We start from the raw sequence: 25,487 nt of genomic DNA on the forward strand, positions 1-25,487 counted from the left end.
AGACACTAAATCTTTTGATAGCCAGGCACCATCAGCTTTCTTTACCATATTTGCTCGTGTACCCATTTTGTCTTTAACAATCATGCCGTGAGGTTGGGCATCACAGAATGCCAGGTTGTTAGAATAAAGTGTTCTTGCGTTGAGGCGGGGCTTGAGCAGAGGCCCAAAGTCCATCCACTACCTCAATGTATTGCCATATAAATATGTGTCCATACTCCAATACCTTGATTTTTATGAATTAATGTATTTTCATATGGACACACCTAAGTTTATACCTCTATCCATAGCTATGCTTCCTAGATCCTTCCTCTGTTTCCTTTTACCTTCCTCCTGCCCTTCTTCTGCCTCTTAGTAATTTCACTCAGCTAGATTGTTGTTGCTCCAACAGCCCTGGGATCTCTATGTCCTCCGCAATGTTGATTTTAATTCCATAGTTGTTCCCCTGTCTATGTGTTGTTTGCTCACGGTTCCCTTCTCCTGCCTCCTCCTACCTCCAAGTCCCTCTGGAACCATCTGTCCCATTGATTTTTCTTAGAGCTTGCTTCCCATGCTTCTCTGTCCACCCCCCAAAATATAAAATTAATGCAAAAACAATCCATGATGAAAAAAACATCAAAATCTTACAGAAAGAGAGGATTTGATAGTGCTGCAATTAAGGTCAAGTGAGTAAGAGGAGTTGTGCAAACACGGGTTCAGAGCCTCGCTTTGTTGGGATCCCCCTGAAAGGTTTTGTTCCAATGAGAGCCCCACTTGACTCCCTGTAGGTGTAGACCAATCTGTCTCTATTCTACGTTAGTAGCCGCCAACTCACCTGCGAAGCTGCAAAATCAAGTTTCTGAAGGCCCGTCAGGTAGCGGTTCCTCATTGTATCCACCTCTTGTCTCTTGCTATTCAGGAGTGCCTTGAAGGTGAGAATCAATTCAAGGTAGGAGGTTGGGGTGACGTAGTTGTGTCTGCGTAGTGTGTTGTAAAAATCGAGTGACAGAGTCCTCACGCTCTCCTGAAAATATTTGCACATGGAGACAACCCTGCCAAGGACATGAAAGTGGTAAGATAAGTCCCACTTCTTCCAAAGAGATTGAGAACAAGTTCAGTACAGACCCAAGAGTGCAGGAACACATGCATGACTATAGCCCATTCAAGTAAAAAATTCCCTAAAGAGAGTTCATCAGTCAAGACAGAGAAAGATCTTGGACCAAACCAATTCCACCCCTAGTCCCTTTAATGCATAACCAGACTCTCAGCAGCAGTGTTTCACCTTTGGTAGAGTGGTGAAGCCTCTGGTCTTTCCAGAACAATGTTTTTCATTGCCTAAAATAAAATACATGCCACTCCAAAGGAAAATGCTGTCACTATAATAGTTTTTGAAATTTTTAAAACATAAATTTGTGACTTAGTAATCTATTTGCTTCTTAACTAGAGCATTAAATCAGGGATTGGAACACTTTTTCTATAAAGGGACAGACAGTAAACACTTGAGACCACACAGTCATTGTCACAACATACTCAACTCTCCTTTGTAGTGGGGAAGCAGTAAGACAATATGAAATCCAGTGGAGATGGCTATGTTCCAATATACTTGTACTTACAAAAACAGGTTGTATATTAGATTTTGACTGGAGGTCACAGTTTGCTGAGCCCTGGGTTAAAAAACTACCATTGTTTTAAAGGAAACAATATACTGAGGTACCTAAAACGACTGAATGAGTTATGAAAATAGCCATTATCCTACTGGTAACCAAATCACAGAGTCTGCTAATCCTACTGGGTTTTGCTACATACATTCTTGATTTGAAGGCAGTGTAAAATATTAGTTAGACTTCAGTGAAACTGAAGATGAAATTTTCCACCTTTATATTTGCTGATCCCTCACATTCTACTCCTCAACATGTAGCTGTCCCAGGTTAAGACATTTCCTTAGAGAATAAAGTTTAAAGTCTGCAGAACAGTGTGCAAGGGCATTAGCATTGACCTTTGTCAAACATCTTAATTTTTTTTCGTTCATTGAATAAACATTCATTGAGCTTGCCGCTGGACACCTGCTAGTACTAAGGATGGGGAGGCAGACAAGGTAAGTGGCATGGTTCTTGTCTGCATGGAACTCCCTGAATGGCCTACATTCTTGTCTATTTCCTTGCTCTAGCTACAATTAAGTTTTTCTGTTTTTTGAGTTTGGAAGATCTGAGATTTATAAATAAAAAAGTAAGCTTTTTTTCATCATTCCCCAAACCAAGTTTCATTGCCTTGGCAGTGATGTCACCCTCGTTGAGCACGTGTGCTCTGAGATTACTGAAGTAGCTATAGGATATCCATCCCTCACAGGTATGACAAGAGCATGTATGGAATAATTCTAGCCATGTCATTTTGTTCTTTTTCAGCAGAGGTCTTTTATTAAATATACAACTACATGTTGTTTGATTTTAAAAGCATAAGACCCTTTTTTCTATTAAATTGAGAAGTCTTTAAAACAACAGCAAAAATAGAACCACCATCTAGGCTTTCTATTGCAGCTGACACTTACTCTCTTCGAATGTTGTCCTCGAGCTCCACATCTTCCAGGAATTTGTTAGCCACTAACTCCAGGGCGTCTGTGGGCCAGGACTGGAACCAGTCAATCGTGCAGCAGTTGATCAAGGAAGGAAACATCCGCAGGCGGTTCCGGAAGGCATCACCAATTGGACTCATGGCTTATGGAAAGCAAGTTCATTAGTTCTAGTCTCCCCAGGGCAAGGTGGACCCCAGGGGAAAAGTAAGTATTTTTAAGGGTCCTCGTTGGACCAGGTTGGCGTGGTGGTCTCTGCTTCCCCTTCTCATTCCAGGTATGTAATTGGGAAAAGCCAAGATAAGAGCCTAGGAGGCTCAAGGGGATTCTTGAATAATTTTATGCAACTTGGAAATATGATCACAGCACCTAACAATCATCTTACTGGTTTTTCATACCATGGTTGTCCTTTTCAGACCCTTCTGATAACATCGTAGCCAGGATAGTTTGAATTCTTTGCCCTACTTTATCTTTTTGTACAACAGGCAGAGTTATGGAAACCCATAGTTGCTTATAGCAGTTGTGTGGACCATGAGCTTGTATCTGACTCCATTCTTCCTCCAACCAAAAATCTTGGGCTGTATGTGCTGAATTCCGTTCCTTGGTTCTTTGGACTCAGTGTGGTGGGAGGAGCAGGATACATGAAAGGAATTGTGAGGAGGTCAGTGTGGCTGAAGAACACACAGAGAGAAGGGAAAGCTTGGTTTTGAGATGTGGGGGTGGGGGAGGCAACTGGATAGTGAGGTCGGGCACCTTCTTATAACACAACACCATATGATAGGAATGTTTGCCTTTATCATAATAGACAGCCGAGAGAGAGAGAGAGAGAGAGAGAGAGAGAGAGAGAGAGAGAGAGAGAGAGAGAGAGAGAGAGAGAGAGAGGAACATAGCTATAATAACTGGAGAAAAGCACCCTAGTTGAGAAAACTAGAAATATCTAGAAGAGACAACATGAGTGGATGTAGAGAATGCAGTTAGGTTGCAAGGGTTAGTCCTGGCTGACATAATGGTAGCTTAGCTAATGTGAAGGTGGTAGGGAAGGGATGGAGATAAATGGATAAAAATGACAGATATTTTGGAGGTAAAAATCAACAGGACTTAGTAATAAGAAAACCAAACAGAAACTGAATCCATTGCCATCAAGCCATTTCTAATGCAAAGCAGTCCCAAATAGGTTTTTTGAGGCTATAAATCTTTACAGGAGAAACATAATTTCATCTTTCTCCTGTACATGGGCCGACAGCTTTGAACTGCTGACGTTGTAGTTAGCAGTTCAACGCCGGGAGAAAGACATTAAAAACAACTGGTTTCTACATCCAGAGAAAAAAGTTAAAATCTGCTTACGTCTTACCAAGGACAATGTGAAGGTTCTTTTTCACTCTCTCGATAAAGAAATTATACATAGAAAGAGGGCTGATTTCCATCCTCTCTCCTTCCGTCCTGACTGCCGTCTGCATCTTCTCAACAATGTCGGCCTTCTCGTCAGCCGGGAAGATGTTGGGCACGTCACCCGTGTTCAGAAGCATGTTGATGTCCTCTACGAACGACTCGTCCTTGATCTGGTTATCAGCAAAGAGGAACACAGTGTTCTTGATGGCCACGCCAACTTGTAGCATGATCTTCTTTAAGTCCTCCCGCCACTCGCTGCTTGTGTAGTTCTTGGTGATCTCGATCTGGTACAGTTCGTACGAGTTCATGAACGTGGACAGTTTGGTGGCACTCTGCCGCCCACTGCCTCCAATGCCCACCAGAAGCAAGTGGCCTTTGCTCTGCTTCAGGACCCTGCAGATCCGGGAGATGTGCTCAATGGCAAACCTGAACATGACCAGGGACATGGGAGCCTTGCTGACATTGTTGAACTCTTCCAAGTAGGACTCCATGACCACCGTGAGCTGTTTCAGGTCCGTGATCTCATCATAGATCTTCTGGTCACTGTCTGGTTGGGAGAAATCGCCAAAGAAGAGGCTCCGAATGTTGTCATCGGTGATCTTCCCAGTGTGTGACAGGTGGATGAGGACCTGCAAGAAAGGCGAGACTCATCTAAGCACTTCGTCGGTGGCCCAGTCAGATGTCAACGGGAGATGTGGAGGGAGGGAACAGGGAACAGTATGTTTCTGTTGGCTGCATTCTTCAAAAGTCATGGTTTACCAACAGTCTTCGTATTTTTAATTATATGCATATGTGGGTGATTGTAAAGAATAGGATGAAGGACATTAGAGACGGGGCATGAAAGCAAGGATCAGTCTGTTTTCTCGGTGGTTAAAATATTTGTGGTTCGAACCACTGACCTTGTGGCTAGCATTTCAACACTTAGCCCACTGCGCCACCTCTCTCCCCCTCTCTCCCTCCCTCTTTCTCTGCCATAGAGTCGATCTGAACTCATAGTTACCCTGTAGTATGAGGATAAATGCCTCTGTGAGTTTCCAAGACTGTGAATCTTTATAGGAGTAGAAAACCTCGTGTTTGTCCCAAGAAGCGGCTGGTGGTTTCAAACTGCTGATCTTGCAGTTAGCAGAGTCCAATGGCCACCCACCAGGGCTCCTTTATGGAGACTAAGACAAGTGTATTACTGAGACCGTTTGTCTGTAGCCATCTACTATGCATCATGGGATATGTTTAGAAGAAGCTCTTTGCATGAAATAAACTTGCATGTATGAACTGAAAAAAAATTGTGGTCAGATTGTTAGACCCCTCCCCCCACCCAGAAAGGCAACCATAGGATGCTACCACTGTTTATGTGCTTGCTCCTGCGACACATAGAATCCCAAGCACTCCTCCTGGTCTCCACTCCCTGTGCTAATTTAGTGATGCTTTAGAAGCTTCTGCCTGGTGAAACTGGTAATGTTGTGTATGTAGCTTGTGGATTTACATACAAACTCTTGCCATTTTTTCCCCAATTTTCATCCAATCTTTTTATTTTTTATTAAAAGATCATTGTATTGGAGGCTCTTACAGCTCTTATCACAATCATATATAAATTGCATCGAGCATATTTATACATATGTTGCCATCATTCTTTTCTAGACTTTTACTTTCTATTGAGCCCTTGGTATCAGCAACTCTTTTTTCCCTACTGGCCCCGCCCCCACCCTCATAACCCCTTGATAAATTATAAATTATTATTTTATCTTACAGTGACACTATCTCCCCCCCCCCCCGTTTCTATTGTTCGTCCCCCTGGAGGGTATGTGTGTGTGTGTGTGATTATGTGTCGATCATTGTGATCGGTTCCCCCTTCCTCCCCTCCCTTCCCTACTTTCCCCATACCCTTATGGTATGGCTACTCCCATTCCTGGTCCTAGATTCTGTGCACCGTGAACTCTTATCTCTTTTATCTGTACCTATGCACATGTTCCGGTCTAGCCCACAGTGAGAGGCAGTGTTGGGTCATGATAGTGTGGGGTGGGGAAGCCTCAAGGAACCAGAGGAATGTCGTGTGTTTCATCAGTGCTTTACTGCGCCCTGGTTGACTCATCCCTTCCTTGTGATCCTTCTGTGAGTGGTGACCTATTGTCTCGCATGAGTTTGGGTCTCTGATCCAGCAATTTTTATCTAAGGAAATTACAACTTTTTAGCAATGGAAGCATAACTATATAAGTATAAAAGTTTAAGTTAAAATATATATCAAAATAGAAAGTGTTTGTAGATGGACCATTTTCATGGACGTTCAGGTATTACCAGGGCTTCAATCAACCCATGAAAACTCATGGCACCTTTCTTCACTCACAAATTAATTGAACCCCCAAATATATTTTAACTCAATCATAATATATCTCACTATATTATAAACCATTTTGAATGATCCAAATTTAGATATTACTGTGGAAGTAATGGTACTGTTGAGAATATGGGTGGCTGTAAGGCAGAACAGAGGGGGCGACATCTAACAATAACAATGAAACTGAAGTAAAAGCGTACTAAAGAAAACATTACCAATTCAAATGACTAATTCATTCAGTCCTAATTCTCAGGAGCCAGAGAGCACAGCTGTAGTTCCCACTGGGAACAGAACCTAAAATCTGAGACCACTTGCTCAAACACTTGGGGTCCGTTTCTGACGCCAAATTATCACAGAGAATGAGTTACCTTTTCCATGGTCTGTTTAAAGCAATTGGCAGTGGTTTCCTTCACCATGTTGAAGAAGACCTGTCTGTCATCATTGTCAATCAGACGGTCATAGAAGACTCGATAAACCTCATGAATCCAAAGCCGGATAAATTTTTCTACGTCCTGAAAATCCAGAGATAGGAGATAGCTTTCAATTAGATTTGGCGGGGTTGCTGTAAAGATTAAATGCGGCAATGCTTGTAAAATACTTGGCACAGTGCCTAGCGTAGACCAAGTGCTAATAACAGTGAAGGGTTATTATTTGCAGTGTATCGTCCACCGACCCAAGGATACTGCTGAGTACCAGAAATGACAGTGGCTGACCTTTAGGTGGGTATGAGGGCAGAGCAGTACTCCTTGAATCACCCGTGAGAAATCCCTCAGGTTAAAGACATAATGTGACTTGGAGGGAGTTGGCAAGAAATTCTCTACTGCAGTCTTATAAATTGTCATCGTAGCTTGCACCAGCATCTTTCCATACCTTGGGGAGATGAAGAAGATAGATCTGTCAACGGGAGACCCAAATGGAGGGCCCTCAGATCTATTGCTTAGAACACATAGAAGCTTACCTTAAGAATGACACATCAAACCCTTTCCCAAAGTGCCAGTCAGCGATAGAACTGAAAATCTTGGTTAAAATTTCATCCTCAAAGCCACTGATGGAGATGATATTCAGATGGCGGGTGAAGCGCCCTGGAAAACAAGCACATATCGGAGTGTACACGTTATTTCCACACTCACCTCGCAGCCCTGAGCAACCATTACTTCACTTGTCTCTGTGCTCTGGCTACATATCTTTAAAATCATCTTCTTATAAAGTAAAACACAGATCCAGAAAGGCTCATCAAGCCATTGTATTCTTCAGTGATGCATCTTGGACATGTTATCAGCGGGGGGCCAGTGCCTGGAGAGGGATATCCTACTTGGTAGAGAGTCAGCGCAAAAGAGGAAGACTCTCAATGAGATAGATGGACACAATCACTGCAATAATGGGCTCAAACATGAGGGCAATTTACAACCATTCTGTCGTCCATGGATCACTGAGTCGGGATCGACAGCCAGTATCGAACACCTGTTATCATCCAGGCTAGGAAACAGAACTATGTAAGGGCTCTGCCGGCCCTTCGCAGAAGTCCCCTTATTTGCCCCAAAGTTACTCCTATCCTTACTTCTATTGTTTTTTTAATAGCAATTCTTCAAATTCAGGAAGTATATCTTTTACGTTTCTTTTAATCTATAGGTTCCACCTCTATCTCTTTCTCTGACCTTTAGTCTATTGACAACATGGGAAGTTTGACCTGTTTAAGTTCCCACAGTCAGGATTTTGCTGGTTGTATATTCAAGGTGCACTTCATCATGTTCTTCCCTTATTTCTTACCCATTTGTAGCTGTAGCCCGAGCCTTGCCCAGACACCAGGGCTACCCCTTTGACACGATGATAGGCGGTGGAGTGCTCTTTTATCTGAAGGCACGTGCTGACATCTTTCCTTTCGTGATGTTGGCAGCTACTGCTGCTCTATGACTAGAGGCCGTAATTCACCAAGGATTGCTAAATGATGATATCTTATCATTCCCTTTTCATTTCCCCCTCATCTATTTCTTGGCTATAAAATAATACACTACGTATAAGAAAGTAAGGATAAATGCTTGCTTCTCTCCATGTATTTATCAGTTCAAGATGATTTGGATCCCCGTATTTATCAGTTCAAGATGATTTGGATCCCCGTCTTTCCCTGAATATTACCAACTGTTATTGTTATTGTGCACTCATAGCTTGAAATGTATATTGATTCATTTCAACCCATTATTGAAATTCAAAGTTTCCCATCTTTGATAAGTTTGGTCCTCTTTAGGTTAACTCCTGAGTCCTTTTGATATGGTCCCAGTAGTAAAAAACAACTTTATTATCTAATATATTTTTAACAGTTTTATTGGCACTTAATTCATCTAATATATTAAGGTACTGCAGGAATATCTTATATTTTTCCTGTCCCAGACATGCAGTCAGTTATTTCTTCAAGACACCTTGACTTACTTCAGTTGAAAAGTATATTTTAAGAACACAATTTGGGTTCTAGGCATGCTTATTACTAGTGAGTTGGTCATCACACTGGACACTAGCAGACAAAATAAATATAACTGATTTTACAATTCAAAGTCAGGGCCATAGGGATTTTTATTGAGCCTCAGGTATAAGGTCTTCAAAAAAATAATGGTCAATGCACATGAAAAATTTATGCATAGATTAAAAACCTTTTTTGCCCAACAAACAGTCCTTGAACTAACTACAAGCTTTTCTTTCTTGTGTTTTGTTTTTTGGTAATTGTTTTGTTGTATATTGTTGCTTGGTTTTGCTCTGTTTTGTTTTTGTGCATGTTATTATCTCCCTAGGTCTGTCTAAATAAGATAGGCTGGATGAATAATCTAAGGAGAAAACAACAGGATAGACAGTTCCGGGAGGACATGGGAGAGGGGAAGGTGGGGGGAAAGGTAGTGGTGTTAACAAACCCAGGGATAAAGGAACAACAAGTGATCCAAATCCGTGGTGAGGATGGTGTAGGAGGTCTGGTAGGGTGTGATCAAGGGTAATGTAACCAAGAAGAGTTACTGAAACCCAAATGAAGATTGAGCATGATAGTGGAACAAGAGGAAAGTCGGGTATTTATAGAGGTCTAAATAAAGGCATGTACATATGCAAACATATTTATATGAGGATGGGGAAATAGATCTATGTGCCTATATTTATAGGTTTAGTATTAAGGTAGCAGAAGGACATTTGGCCTCCACTCAAGTACTCCCTCAATGCAAGAATACTTTCTTCTATTAAATTGGCATTCTATGATGCTCACCTCCCCGACACAACCACTGAAGACAAAGCTGGTGAATAAGCAAATGTGGTGAAGAAAGCTGATGGTGCCCGGCTATCAAAAGATATAGTGTCCGGGGTCTTAAAGGCTTGAAGGTAAACAAGTGGCCATCTAGCTCAGAAGCAACAAAGCCCACATGGAAGAAGCCCACCAGCCTCTCTTCTGTTTTCATTAATGCAAAATTTAAACATTCTAAACCTAGACTCCTCCTCTATCACCTTTCCCGTGCTCATCAGATGGGACATCAATCTGTCTTGGAAGACATACAGCCAGAATGCTCCTTAGAAGCAATGAGGACAAGACCTCATCTCATGTACTTTGGGCATGTTATCAGGAAAAACTATCCCTGGTAAAATAAATCATGCTCCGTAGAGCCCTGGTAGCAGAATAGTCATGTACTTGGCGACAAACTACAAGGGTGGTGGTTCAAACCCACCCAGCAGCTCCGCGTGAGAAAGACCTGCTAACCTCCTCATATAAAGAATGCAGCCAATAAAGCTCTTTGGAGGTAGTTCTACTATTACAAGGGGATTTGACAGCACCCACTAACAACGACATAACCACCACCAATCATAACTGGAAAGATTAAAACAGTATTACATACTACCCATATTTCCACACTCTTCACTTGTTTGTTATATATCTGCATCATCAGATCATAGTCTTTACATATTATGAACGCTCCCATGTATTTTTAATTAAAGAAATAACCATATATTTAATGTTCACTACCAGTCATCATGTGATGCCTTTCTAAGTATTTTGATGGTCTAAGCCCCATTTTTGAGCAGATGCCTTAAGAAGGGATTATGGGGACAACAGTCTCCAAGTTGATAATACTTTTCCTTTTATAGTAGAGAATATGAAGTTTTCCTGGCTATGAAATTCTTGACTCTTATTTAATCTCCATGAGTGTCTTAAATATAGTATTCCATTTTGTTCTGGCATGTGTGTTGACAAGTTAAACTTACTTAATTTATTGCCCTTATAAGTACTCTTTCCCCCCCAGATGTCCAGAAAATTATTTTTTCTTCATTGTTTGCTATTGTTGTGAAAATATACAACAAAAGAGAGTGGAATGTTTCCATGAATTTTTGAAGCCCCCTCATGGAAAAATGGCATTATTTTTTAATCCCATTTCCCCCAAACTTTTTTTAAAAAGCCCATCTTCTACAACATTTGCCAATTCAACATTTCTGGGCATGTAATTCAGTGATATCAATGAATCATGTTGCACAACCATCACCTATAATCATTTCCAAATTTCCCATCACTATAAATGATACTTTTTTTGTGAAGTCTAATCGTTTTACTAGCCAGGAGCCCTGGTGGTGCAGTGGCTGTGTGCTGGGCTGCTGACTGCAAGGTCAGTAGTTTGAAAATACCAGCCTCTCTTTAGGAGAAAGATGGGGCTTCTACTCTTGTGGAAAGCTCTAGTCTTAGAAACTCCAGTCTCAGTCTACTCCCTCCTACAGGGTTGCTATGAGTCGGAATCAATTCAAATGGCAAGGAACTTGAGCTTGAGCTTTACTAGTAGACGTCTATGTGTGTTGGTGGTGATCATTTTGAATAAATCTTCTTAGGTACAAACTTTCTGTTGTTGTTGTAAGGTGCAATTGAGTTGGTTCTGACTAGCAACCCTATGTATGGTCCTATGTCATCTTCACAAATTGTTACAGCCACTGTAACGATCCATCTAGTTGAGGGTCTTCCTGGTTTTAGCTGTCTCTCTGCTTCACTAATCATGATGTCCTTCTCCAGGAATTGGTCTCTCCTGATACCACGTCTGAAGTACTTGAGATGAAGTCTTACCATCCTTCTGAGAAGCATTCTGGCTGTACTTCTAAGGCACATTTGTTTGTCCTTTTTGACAACAGTCTTCACCAGCACCAACATTCAAATGCATGGACTCTTCTTTGGTCTTCCTTATTCAAATTCTGACTTTCACATGCATATGTGGCCATTGAAAATGCCATGGCTTGGGTCAAGCACACCTAAGTCCTAAAGTAACGTTCTTGCTTTTCAGTACTCTACTGAGGTCTTGTACAGCAAACTTACCCAATGTAACACATTTGATCTCTTGACTGCTGCTTCCACAAGCAACGAGTGTGGATCGAAGGACAACATCTTTGATAACTTCAACCCTTCCCCATTTATCATGATGTTCATTTATTGGTCCAGTTGTGAGGATTTTGGTCTTCTTTACATTGAGTCACAGTCCATACTGAAGGCTGAATCCTTAATCTTTATCAGCAAGTGCTTTAAGTCCTGTTTACTTTCAGCAAGTACGGTTGGGTCATCTATATATCACAGGTTGTTAATAAACCTTCCTATAATCCTGATGCAATATTTTCTTCAATTTTGTTTCTCTGTTTACTTGCTCAGGACACATATTGGTTAAGTATGGTGAGATGATTCAAAACTTTCCTGATTTTAAACCATACAGTGTTCCCTTGGTCTTTTTCTACAACTGCCTCTTGATCCATGTACAGATTCCATAAGAACACAATTTTCCTGGAATTCCTGTTTTTCTCAAGACTATCTACAATGTGTAATGATCCACATAGTCAAATGCCTTTGCCTCGTCAATCCAACATCTTTCTGGTATTCTCTGCCTTTGGAAACAATGCCTGTTGTTTCACATCCTCTTCTGAATCCAGCCTGGATTTCTGGCAGCTCCCCACCAATGCACTGCTGCGACCCTTTCGGAATGATGTTTAGCATACTTTTACTTGCATGTAATATTAGTGAGATTGTTCTGTAATTTACACATTCTGTTGGGTCTCTTTTATTTGGTATGGGTCCATATATGAATCTCTTTCAATTAGTTGACCAAGTAGCTGTCTTTCCAATTTCTTGGCATAGATGAGTGATTGCTTCTGGTGTTTCATCAGTATATTGAAATATTTCAGTTGGTACTCAGTCAAATCATAAAGCCTTGTTTTTACCTAATGCCTTCAATGCACCCTGGACTTCTTTTTGTCAGTGCCATTGGTTCTTAATCATATCCTACCTCTGGAAATGGTTACAATTCGACTAGTTCTTTGTGGTATAGTAACTGTGTATTCTTTCCATCTGTTTTTGATGCTTCTTGTATCTACCATTCAATATTTTTGCACAAAGAATCGTTTAACATTGTAACATAAGGATTGAATTTTTCTTCAGTTCTTTCAATTTCAGATATGCTGTGCATGTTCCTTTTAGTTTTCTAACTTCAGGTCTTTGCACATTTTCTTATAGTATTTTACTTTGTCTTTTTGAAATTCCCTTTGAAACTTCGTCATTTCTTCCATTTACCTTAGCTGCTCTGTAATTAAGAGTAAGTTTCGGAGTCTCTTTTGACATTTGCTTTGACCTTTTCTTTCTTTCCAGTCTTTTAAATGACCTTTGACTCTCTTTATGTATGATGTTGATGTCATCCTACAGCTTCTTAAGAGCTTTGTCATTAGTGTTCTTGAGATGTTCTTGACATTCACTTGGGATACACTCAATATTTTGTCCACAGCATTGTAGGTTTGGCTCGTGTGCACTTAATTTTCCTCAGCTTCAACCTGTACTTCCATAGATGCAATCGATGATCTGTTCCACAGTTGACTCCTGGCCTCCTTTTAGCTGCTAATAATGAGTTTCTCCATGGTCTCTTCCCACAGATATAGTCAATCTGATTTCTGTGTATTCCACCCGGAGAGATCATTTTGTGTTATCGAAAAGAGGCATTTGTGATGAAGTCAATCTTACAATCTCTCATGTGACTGTATTCTCCAACTATGTTCTTTTCTGTTTCCAGCGTTTGCGTTCTATTCACCAATAATTATCAGTGCCTCTTCACTGCATGTTTGGTCAATTTCAGACCGAAGATGTTGGTAAAATTCTTCAATTTCTACATGTGTATATATGTTTATAGTGGTTGGTAAATAAATCTAAATAACAGTTGTATTGACTGAATTTCCTATCACAGACAGCATTGTACTTCAAGGTAGATCTTGAAATATCCTTCTTGACCATGTGTGCAATACTATTCCTCCTGACTGTGGCATTCCCAGCAGTAACCATACGGGTTTCTGACCCAGAATGGCCAATACCAGTCCATTTCAGCTCACCAATGCCTAGATTATCAATCTTTATGTATTCCATTTCATCGTTTACTTCTAATTTTCTTAGATTCATACACTGCACATTCCAAGTTCCAATTACAAATAGATGTTTTCAGTTTATTTCTTCTCTTTTTGAGTCATGCCCACCAGCAATGCAGGTTCCAAATGCTTTACTCTCCAAGGCTCTTCTCTATCCACGTCATTGTGAGAAGGCAGCTCTTCCTCAGTCATGCTTGGAGCGGCGTCTCACCGAGGGGCTCATCTCCTGGCACTCTCTCTGACAACGTTCTGCTGCTAGTCACGAGGCTTTCAATATCTGAGAATCCATTAGGAACGTTTTCTGTGGCAAATTCCTCCGAAGTGGACAGCCTATTCCTTCTTCGTAGTATGGCTTTAGTCCGGAAGCTCTGGTGAAGCCTGTTTGCTTTGGGTGACCCTGATGGTATTTGAAATACCAATAACATCGTTTCCAGCATCAAACCACCACAGTATAACAAGCTGTGGCAGGTGGTGGAGGTACACAATAACTGGGGTCTTTCGATACATAATTTTCAAATAGAAATAATTTTATTTTAGGAACATTTTATTAGATTATAATTCTGGTTCTACTTCTGTACTTTTGTTTTTTTCTTCAGATACTCATATTTGTTATATGCTGAATTTTCTTGGCCTAACTTGAATGGGAGTACTGGTGGTGCTCTCTAGGTAAGCACTGGACTGCGAACCATAGGTGAGTAGTTCAAAGCCACCAGTTGCTTTTAAGAGAAGTGAAGATATTTGCTTCCATAAATATGTACAGCCTCAAAGACCCTAAAAAGGTTTGTTTTGAATTGGAATAGACTTAATGACAGTGTGCTTCTAAAATGCCAATAGTGTCACTTTCTATCAAAATCTTTTGAAACATATCCTCATATCTTTTGATGAGAAATTTCCTTCAAATTTTCTATTTCTTTTCTTCAAAAAAAACCCATTTTATTAGGGGATCATACAACTCTTATCACAATCCATACATACATCAATTGTGTAAAGCACATTTGTACATTCTTTGTCCTCATCATTTTCAAAGCATTTGCTCTCCACTTAAGCCCTTTGCATCAGGTCCTCTTTTTTCCCCCTCCCTCCCCATTTCCCCCTCATGAGCCCTTCATAATTTATAAATCATTATTTTGTCATATCTTTCCCTGTCCAAAGTCTTCCTTCACCTCCTCTTCTGTTGTCCGTCCCCCAGGGAGGAGGTCACTCGTAGATTCTTGTAATCCGTTCCCTCTTTCCAACCCGCTCTCCCTCTATTGCTACTCACACCCCCGGTCCCAAAGGCACCATCCACCCTGGATTCCCTGCGCCTCCAGCTCCCACCCGCACCAGTGTACATCCTCTGCTCGATCCAGAAAATTTTCTATTTCTTGTGGCATTATTTTTTTAAATCATTTTATTGGGGGCTAGTACAACTCTTACTACAATCAATCCATAGTGTCGAGCACATTTGTACATTTGTTGCCCTAATCATTCTTAAAACATTTGCTTTCTTCTTGAGCCCTTGATATCAGCTCCTCATTTCCCCCCTCCCTCCTCATTTCCCCCACCCTCATGAACCCTTGATAATTTATAAATTAGTATTATTTTGTCATGTCTTACACTGTCTGATGTCTCCCTTCACCCACTTTTCTGTTATCCATCCCCCAGGGAGGGGGTTCTGTGTAGATCCTATGATTAGTTCCTCCTCTCTGCCCCTCCTTTCTTCCACCCTCCCATTATCGCCACTCTCAGCACTATCCTGAAGGGATCATCTGCCCTGGATTCCCTGTGTTTCCATTTCCTATCTGTATCAGAGTACATCCTCTGGTCTAGCCAGATTTGTAAGGTAGAATTAGGATCATTATAGTTGGGGGGAAGAAGCATTAAAGAACTAGAGGAAAGTTGTATGTTTCATCATTACTACACTGTGCCCTGAATGGCTCGTCTCCTCCCTGATACCCTTCTGTAAGGGGATGTCCAGTTGCCTACAGATGGGCTTTGGGTCCCCACTCTGCACTCCCCTTCAATCACAGTGATATGATTTTTTGTTCTTTGATGCCTGATCCCTGGTCCCTTTCACACCTCGTGTTATTTTTTATTTTACTTTGTATTCTTCTAGTATAGGCTTCCTTTCGGAAACAATGTTTCTTTTTCAATTTTTTTCTTACGTGTCACAATCTAATTTCTGAGTTTTTCTAACAACTACTTATGTTGTTCTTTCATGTTTTATATTATTTTGTCAATTTATTTTAGATTATTTTAAAATTGTAAATGTCAATTGCATCTGTTTTAATTTATTTAATATATCTTTCAACTGTGCTTTTGAGGTAACAATATTCCTCTGCTCTTTATTCTCTTCATTCTTGTAGTAAATCCCCATCCCCACCTTGCCATGCTTGGCTGGTAGCTGGCCTGGAATTGATTAGCAAAGCTGTGGGTTCCCTGCTGAAAAGAATTCATTAAATATCAACATCAGAGGCCACTCCATGACCACGCGGGAGCAATACAATGTGTTCCTGGTGGTCTTTGGGCATTATGTTTGTTATGGGGTCTTTGAAAACATTATGTTTGTAATACCGTTCAGAAACTATTAATTGTTCTGCAAATGTTAGTTATTCTAACATCCTGTGATGTATGCTAGAAGCAGAGTTCATTTGATGTAGACCCTTCATGCCATTTTCCATATTTTACAGGTGAGAAAGCAGCCTACTGGAGGAAAAGAAACTTGCACAAGGTCAGATAGCAACATAATATTTTACAGAATCAACTCTTCAAAGGATTTTAAGATTCTAACTGTATGTATAGCAGGATAAAAATTAAAAATACTTATAGACCTGGATTGAATTGTACTTACTCCCAAACTGTTAGGTATCAGGGCCAAAATAATTTTCTTTCTTTTCTTTTTTTGGTCTTCCTCCTATTCCACACAAGTTCCAACATGAAGTCTTTCACTGTCACTCCCTGGAGCTAACTCAAGCCCTATTCTCCTGCAGCTTAGACACACTGCCCTCACTCCCCCACTCATTTAGGAGGTCAGGCCCTCTAGTGGGCGAGGAGGAAACTCTCTGGTTCACATACCAGTAATGTCATTCCGTCCACCACCAGGAGGCCCCATCGCTGTCACAAGCAGTACATCTGCAATGTCCAGTCTATTTGTGTCCTTCTTATCAAACCAATAACCATGGTCAATCCATTGTCTCAAGAGCTCAATGGGGGGCTGGGCCCCATACACCTCTTTGGCTGGCATGTTGAGGTCATCTGTGGAAAGAAGTCAAATCCACACAGTATAAGTTCAGGATCCCCTGGTCAAACCTGCCCAGACCTGAGGTGGCAGATGACCATTCTCTCTTCGAGAAGAGTCTGGGCCAGCTGTTCCATCTCCACTCTGCATAGGTTCTCAGCAAGGGGACATTCTGACCGGAGGAGAAAGGGGTTTTCTTGGGTTCTGGACTCCCTCAGCCTCACGGAGATTTCTGCTTGTTGAAGCTTTAAGGATGCTGGATAGTATCTTTACATAGCACACACAGGGATTAATGTTCCCCATACCTTCAACTACAGCATATTCAATGACAACATATTGACTACCTGTGGTGAGTTTAAGTTTGCTCATTGCTAGAGTTCGGCAATCGACCACAATTCCAGTCAACAGGGTTTTTAATTTGAGCTCCATTGGGGGACAAGGATTTTGAAGTAGGGTTTTTAACAGCAACCACCAAATAGAAGGCTAGATGGAAACTTCCTCATTGGCAGGGGTTATGTGTTCACTAAGAGCATGTCTGAATCCTGGCACATGGCAGGCAGCCAAGAAACGGGAGGCTCTTTTATTCTCCTTCTTCAATCTTAATTCAATGACCAGTTTGGGTCAGGCAAATTTTGGGAGCTATACATACATCGTTTCGTCCACTCCAAACAAAGACCTGCCAACGGAAACCTTGCCTATACATTTGCTGGAAGTGAAAAAGAGTTAAGTCATAATATCCCTCGGGTTAAAAGATGAGATTCTGAAAACAGATTTGTTTGGCTATGTAGCTTAAATGGTTATTTGATCAATGATAAATAAAAGAAGGGAGAGGAAGATGAAGGGATTTAAGCTGAGGGAACAAACATGAAACCGTTGACAGGAAAAGGGCTCAAGGCAGAAGGACAGCAAAGGCCTGGATAGGTTTGCGGGGCAGCAAGGAGGCCCTGTAACTTGGGTTCCTTAAATGAAGGTCAGCACAGCCGGAGATGGCTTGGAAGAGGTAACAAGGGCTGAAACCTTTTTCAATATTCGTGGGAAAGACTAAGTTATATTAAATAGAGTTGTTTTCTCTCTCTGAGAAAGAGTAAAAAGATTCCCAATGACTACCAAAACAGGGCTTTGACTTGCTTCAACTTGTGTATATAACCTGACTGTATCCAGGGAGAGGCCTTACCCACAAACACGATTGCTTTCTTCCCCATGGGAGGCCCAAAGAGGCCTTTCCTCCGCCGATCCAGCTTGGACATGATGATATCCTGAGTCTGATTGGCTGAGGTTCTGGCAGAGAAATTGATGCAGTTGGGCAGGTAGATATTTTTGGGAAGATGGAGAAGGAAATTGTTGGTGATTGCTGATTTGCCAGTGCCTGTGGGACCCACAAACAATATGGGGATCTCGTGGTCCAAGTAGGTTTTCAAGAAGAAGGTCTGCCGGGCTGTCTCCATTGTGGGGACGATGAGTTCAGAGACCTGTACCACAAAAATGGGAGAGTTTTGTCTGGGTCGTGACATTCAACTGCTGAATCCCGGCTCCACCCCTTCCTATCATTGTGACTAATTCATATGTCCAGGGGCCTCAGTTTCTTTATCTATCAACTGGTGCAACGAGGGCTAACAATGGCATCTCATTAAATGAGCTATTTTGAGGATTAAAAGAAATCACACATATAAAGTGGTCATGCTTGCCCCTGTTTTATAGAGGAAGCCAAGATCCCGAGATGGGCATCAGTCCCAGGTAACACGGCATGTAAGTAAAAGTCCAGGAAATCGAAATCAGACGTATCTGAATAAAAAGTGTACATTCTTAGCTGATACAAGTTGTCATAAATACAAGTTACAGTGCAGATTGGCCCACGGTTGCCGCCCTTGGAGACTTGCTCTGAACCAAACTGCCTGTCTGAACACCAGCACGGTTTGCCTTCTATACGCCATATTTACTGCCTTGCTTATTAGCATTCATGTGACTTAAGAGCCCCCATAGGCCGAGCTTGTTCTTGATCGAGTTTTCCCAATATTTTGTAGACTTGATTCTAATATTCATCCCCTTTTCACCCCAGGCTTCTTCCTGTATGGGCACTGCACACTTCCTAGACGTCACCCAATGGAGTAAGGGTTCACAAATAAAATCAGTCTTCCACTCGACCATTCATACACATTCTGGTTCATGTCAAATCGTAATTCCCACCATGTGACATCAATGATCCCACTTTCTTCCTGTTTGTCAATTTGCATTCGTCCTCCTTTACCAACATCCCATGCCTTCTGAACTCTGTCCTTGGCACATTCTGCCCTTTAAAACATTTCATGGTTTATTCCAAGGAGTGCAAACTGTGCTAGTGCTACTGTTTGCCTCATAGACCTGCCGGTCCTTCTGCTGAACGCTGAACCATGTAGGCGAGCAGGCCAGAGGAGGAACTAAGGGCCGTGTCTCAAAAGGCCCACCAGTGTCTCTCCATGTGGTAAGCCTGGTCTTATGATTTTGTGTTTGTTTCACATTTTTCTATCACTTTATTCTGGATCTTCTAAGATGCTTTTTACAAAGTAATTAATTAATTTTAGCAGTTTTATTGATACATAAATTAATATAATTCAGTGTTTCAGTGTATTAAAGAGAGCTATGCATTTATCATCGCAATCCATTTTAGAAAATGTTATTTATCCATGTACCTATTATGATTAGCTCCCTGTTGCCATCCAACCTTCCCTCTCATAACCTTAAAACACGATTACTCTAGTTGTTTCCTCTATAGGTTTTCCTATTCTGAGTTTCATGGAAAGAAAATCTTGTAAGTAAAACAAAAGGAAAGCTCAACAATAAAAGACCCAGAAACGACAACAGAGTAAAACACAGACAACTCTCAATCCAAAGGACAGACAAATGTACTAAAAACTAGAACAAGCTGAAACTGGGTTTAAAGGGAAAACAAATAATGAAATGTTAAATATTACCCTTCCATGTCTGCCGGAATCCACATTCTAATGCGCTGTCTGGGGACAAGACTATTCGTGTTTCGGTCCACGGACCTAGAGACTCCAATGAAGACTCAGTCCATGTGGGGACTCTGTACAAAGATTTGGGCTTCCCACGTCATCCCATAGTTTTCTGTAAACTAGGGGCTCAGAATTTAAGCTCTAATACCGTCTCTCCCTCTGATCTTGGATTTTACTGTTAATAATTGTTGATGATGTTGATTGGGGTGCTGCTTTTGGGGTGCAGACTTAGATAACACCTCACTTAGACCGCTGCTTGTTTTAAGAGAAGCCTTTAAAACTCTAGGCACTGTTCTTTCTGATAGCCATGCACCATCTGATTTCATCACACCGATATCTTCAGTGATCTCTTCATGGGGGCCAAGTACTAAGATGATTCTTTCAGAGTGGTCAGTAGTAGTAGCTGGGTACTATCTAGTTCTTCTGGTCTCAGGGTTGTGGAGGTTGAGGTTCATCTGATACATTAGTTCATTGGACTAGTTGCTATACTGAAAGTTTCTATGGGCAAGCATAAAAATAAAATGGAAGGAATGCAGTCACAGTACCAATATGGATAGTTGATAACATACAGTCCTTTCAGGAGATGGCACGTGATCAACAACCAATGTTACTGAAGGAAGTTGTTCAAGCTGCACTGAAAGCCTTTGCCCAAACCAAGGCTCGCTGCATTGATGGCCTATCAACTGAAATGTTTCAGCAAGCTGATGAAGCACTGGAAGCACTGATTCACCTTTGCCATGGAATTTGGAATATGTCTATCCAGACAATCGAATGTAAGAGATCCATAGCTGCACCCATTTTAAGGGAAAATGACCCAACAGAATGTGCAAATTATATAATACTATCATCAATATCACGTGCAAGTATAATTTTGCTGAAGATCATTAAACGACAGTTGCAATAGTATATTGCCAGGAAGCTGCTAGAAATTAAAGCCAGGCTCAGAAGAGGTTGTGGAACAGGGGATATTATTGTGGATGTCAGATAGATCTTGGCTGAAATCAGAAGATATGGGAAATAGGTTCATTTGTGTTCTATTGACTATACAAAAGTATTTGAGTGTGTGGATCATAACGAACTATGGACAGCATTGAGAAGAACAAACACTCCAGAATACGTCACTGTGCCCATACAGAAACTGTACCTGGACCATGCTGCAGTAGTTCACAAAGAGCAAGAGTATTTCCTAGTTTAAAATCAGCTTGCATTCTTTCATCATACTCATCAACCAACAGGCACAGGAAATAATCTGAGAAGCTGGGCTGTCTGAAGAAGAACTCAGCATCAGGATCAGAAGAAAGCTTATTATCAGTCTGTGACATGTAGCTGACATAACCTGGCTTGCTGAAAGTGAGGTAGCTTGAAGCACTTGCAGATAAAGATCATGGATTTACAGCCTTCAGTATGGATTATGACTGAATGGAAAGGAGACCCAAATCCTCACAACTAGACCTCATGATAAATGGAGAAAAACCTGAAGTTGTCAAATATCTCCTCTTCCTTGGATCCATAATCAATGCATATGGAAGCAGTAGCCAAGAGATCAAAGGACACATTGTATTGAGTAAATCTGCTGCACACGGTATCTTTAAAATATTGAAAAGCAAGGATGATACTTTGAGGACTGAGGTGCACCTGATCCAAGCCATGGGATTTTAAATAACTTCTTATGCATGTGAAAGTTGAGCATTCAAATAAGGAAGACCACAGAAGAATCAATGCATTTGAATTACAGTGCTGGTGAAAGTACCATGGAGCACCAAAACACAAGTCTGTTTTGGAAAAAGTACAGCCAGAATGCTCCGTAGCAGGATGGTGACACTGCCTGGCAAATACTTAGGGCACATATAAGAATACCTCAAAAAGATTTTCCACAAGGATTGAAATTGAGCAGGAGTTTTAAGTGAACCAGCTACTAACCAGAACACTTTAAAACCAGAAGCCTCTTTTCTGAGCGTTCTGACCAAGGAAATCTTTCTGAGGCAAAGATCCTTTGGGCTGAGATGACTGAGAGGTGAACTGATGAGTAAGACTAGCAAGCAACACTATCTAATGCCTAGTTTGTGCTCTGCATTTATGTATACCAGCGACAGTTCTTGGAGCCATCCTGCAAGTAATCTCTCTTCTCTTATATAATTGTGTAAACAGAGGCAGAAACTGTGGAGTCTGAGTGTGGAAACTGGGTCTTCCTCATTCAAAGCCCATGTTTTGAAGGGTCAATTTAGTGCACCTTTGAATTTCTTTCTACATAAAGCTCCCCAGAATGCTAAGATAGAACTGATTTTAATTCCTCCATCTTAGAGAATATTAGAGCAACTCTGGGAACCAAAATCCCATGGTGAATGTCTCTCTTTTACCTTTGCATTAGCTGGGATCATTTCCTCTTCTTTGGTGATATACTCTGTCCATGCATTCCAGTGGCCACTGCCTTGCTTAAGAAAATAGAAGTCATAGATGCTTCCTATAGCACAGAGAAACAAAACATCAGTAGTACATGAATTTTTAATTTTATACTTGAAATATAAAACATAAATATATACTCACATTTCTATGTATTTTCCATATATATATATATATATCACCAGGCTGATACACATTTTAAAATGTATAACCAATATTGGAAGAGTTGTGATATAACTTACACATTGCTGATACTATGAAAAATGCATCCAAACTTTAAAATGAGTAAGTAATTTTCTATAATGAAGCAATAGTTCCTAATGATAGATAAGGTAATTTTTACTAATGTCAACAGCAAGTACTAAAAAGAACAAAAATACAAGATGATAAACACTCTGCATCCTACTCCAGAAGTAACATTAAAAAAACTTTTATATGGATTGTGATAAGAGTTGTATGACCCTTAATAAAACGTTTTAAAAAAAACTTTAAAAAAATTGTGGTTTGGTTGAAAGTTTATAGAGCAAATTGGTTTTCCAATCTGCGATTCATGAACATCTTATTTTGTTACATCGACTGTAATTCCTTCAATGGTACAGCACTCTTCGTAGTCCTTCATGGGTCACATCTCCATTTGGTCTTTTTTCCTGCCCTTCGTGCCTCCCAAGCTGTGTTTGGGGGCAAACGTTGCTGTTTTGGATTTGTGTGGTTAACGGTTCTCATAAATGACTTTGATGACCATCCTCAAGGCCTCTTTGTAGGCACATAAACATTTAGAAAATGGAAAGACAGACAAGTGAAAAAAAGTTTCTAATCGTGGGACAAGCATGTTTATACAAATAATTGGAATAATTAGACCCATGCTAATTTAAAATAAAGGTTAAATTTAACTTTGCTTATATTTTTAGAAGACTAAAGTAAAGCAGGAATCGCTGCGTGGCATAAAGGATTAAGAGAAAAACTACTAGCTAAAAGCTTGGTTGTTCAAACGCACCCAAGGTACTTAATAATGTCTTCATAGGTAATCTGTTTTCAAAAGGTCACAGGATTGAAACACGTATGAAGTGGCTCTACTCTGCACATGTGAGGTCACCATAAATTGGAACTGATACAACAGCAACTAACAATAAAGTGAAACCAAAGTTCCTGAAGAACTTCAGGCAAATAACTCCTCACTGAGGGCGACTGGCTTCTACAAGATGCTGATAAATTGAGAAAATCCCAGATGGCAGACAAGGCAGATAAACTATTCTCTACAACAAAGACTCAAGAAACCAAGTAAAGAAGCTATGGATAACAAGCCTGTAATCAGAAAGAATAAGTAAAGCAAATACTATGAAAGGAAAAGATGGGATGAAAACAGTAAACAAGGAATGGTAAACTGCCAACTGGCACAAAATAACATGGTCATTAAAAAAAAAGGTTCCCCCCCAAAAAAAAGTTTTATTGGCATATATTTCACACATCATGCAATTCAAAAGTTTGATCATATTTAGAAGAGTTATATTATCATCACTACAATCAATTTCAGAACATTGTGATTAGCTTCCCATTTCTACCCAACCTCCCCTGCCATACTCCTAAAAAAACCATTAATCCAGTTACTATCTCTAAAGATTCACGCATCCTGGATTTCATGTTAAAAAACAAAACTACAGGAAGCAGAGAAAGAAAAAAGCTAACAATAACAACAATAACAAAATAAAATAGAGAAAAACCTCAGTGTAAAAGAAAGTAGCTAAGGTGCTCCAGTATGATTCAGGGGCATTTGTGTTCAAGGGTTTCTCTTAGACACGTTCCAAAGTTGCCCCCTCACCCTCACCTCCACTCGTCTCCAAACTGGAGATTCCCAGTGAGGACTCTCAGAAGGTTGTTAACTCACCCCTGTCCTCAATACCAGTGTTGCAGGCAGTGGTGGCTAGGCAGTTGGAGATGCACTCACTAATGGATTCACCCACCCCTGAGAGATGCTACAATCTTTCCCGCCCATCCCTTATCAATGTTTACAACACTAGTTGTAGCTCTTTCTTTGGTTATAGCTGGAGAGAGACAGTTTTAGCTTTTAAAAATACTTTTATTTCTGTGCATTGGATATTCAGGAGGGACTGTATTCCTATATTATTCTATAGTTCACCTAGAAGGTAATCATGCACACCACATTTTTTTCTTGTACAACACTTTTATAAAGCAATCTGTAACGAGGCTTACAGAGCTACATATTTGTTTTCTACTCTAACTCATAAATTCCCCTTCTGGGAATTTACCATAAAGAAATAATTCACAATGAAAAAAAAACTGTATACATGATTATGCAGCACCATCTGTGATAGCAAAGAATTGGAAATAGTCAGTGTCCAATTTTCATATTAGGAGGCCAGTCAAAACCATGTCCTTTAAAATGAATGGAATGTTCAGCAGCCATTAAAATAATAGCTACAAAGGTATCAACAAACAAAATGTTTTAAAGAAACAGTCCAAAACCACCACCCAGCTCCATCGGGGAAGGATGAGGCTTTCTACTCACGGCGGCACATCTACCTGCCTCATAGAGTCGCTACAAGTTAGCAATGGACTTGATAGAAGTGGAACTGATGACCCAGAGAGGTGATTGATAATTTTATCTAACATAAAACAAGAATGATGCCTCTAAAGTAAACTAGAGACATATATAAACCATAGATGCGTGAATAGATTTTTGGCTTCCACTTAATGGTAGCCCAAATCAAAGAACAGTTAGTTCTTATGACATGGCCCTGCTTGATGCTAGAGCTCACGGACAAATCATTAAAGATATGGGTGCAAAGTGGGGTGAAAATACTAGATGGTGCCCACCCAGCTACTTAAAGGAACAGTGTCTGGGATCTTAAAGGCTTATTTTCAAACAATCCAGCATCTAAGTGAGGTGTCAACTAACTCTAGTTGGAAGACGCACACCAGGCTTTGTGACCCAAGGATTGTAATTAATATAATCTGAATCTAACGGAGGGAGTGGTATTCTAGCTTAAATTGTGAATATCTGGTTTGAAAAAGGCTATAGATGACAATGGAAGCCTAAAATCCATGAGCAGGGTCCACACAGAAAGGGACTCAGTAATGTTTTGCTTTATGTCTCCTGGTTGTAACTCAAACTCTGGTCAGAGTGCAAGGGAAGAAAGGGAGTGGACAATAGAAATCCAGGAAGAAAAACTTCTATTACCTCTGCCACTCACAGCTGTTTTCCTCTCATCCACT

General features: G+C 40.6%; 1 protein-coding gene across 1 annotated transcript in view; it reads right to left on the bottom strand.

Annotated features, from left to right (window-relative positions):
* The window catches only part of DNAH3 (dynein axonemal heavy chain 3), a 226,805-nt gene that overhangs the window by 49,273 nt on the left and 152,045 nt on the right, over window positions 1-25,487 (bottom strand). Inside the window, exons 42-50 of the mRNA XM_075528109.1 lie at window positions 22,214-22,317; window positions 18,041-18,335; window positions 16,704-16,883; window positions 7,219-7,342; window positions 6,974-7,130; window positions 6,629-6,772; window positions 3,894-4,560; window positions 2,522-2,687; window positions 812-1,028 (exon numbers count right to left, since the gene is read on the bottom strand). Of these exons, the coding sequence (XP_075384224.1) occupies window positions 812-1,028; window positions 2,522-2,687; window positions 3,894-4,560; window positions 6,629-6,772; window positions 6,974-7,130; window positions 7,219-7,342; window positions 16,704-16,883; window positions 18,041-18,335; window positions 22,214-22,317 (2,054 nt within the window). The remainder of the gene's footprint in view (window positions 1-811; window positions 1,029-2,521; window positions 2,688-3,893; window positions 4,561-6,628; window positions 6,773-6,973; window positions 7,131-7,218; window positions 7,343-16,703; window positions 16,884-18,040; window positions 18,336-22,213; window positions 22,318-25,487) is intronic.

This window comes from Tenrec ecaudatus, chromosome 12 (assembly GCF_050624435.1).
Source record: "Tenrec ecaudatus isolate mTenEca1 chromosome 12, mTenEca1.hap1, whole genome shotgun sequence".
NCBI lineage: Eukaryota > Metazoa > Chordata > Mammalia > Afrosoricida > Tenrecidae > Tenrec > Tenrec ecaudatus.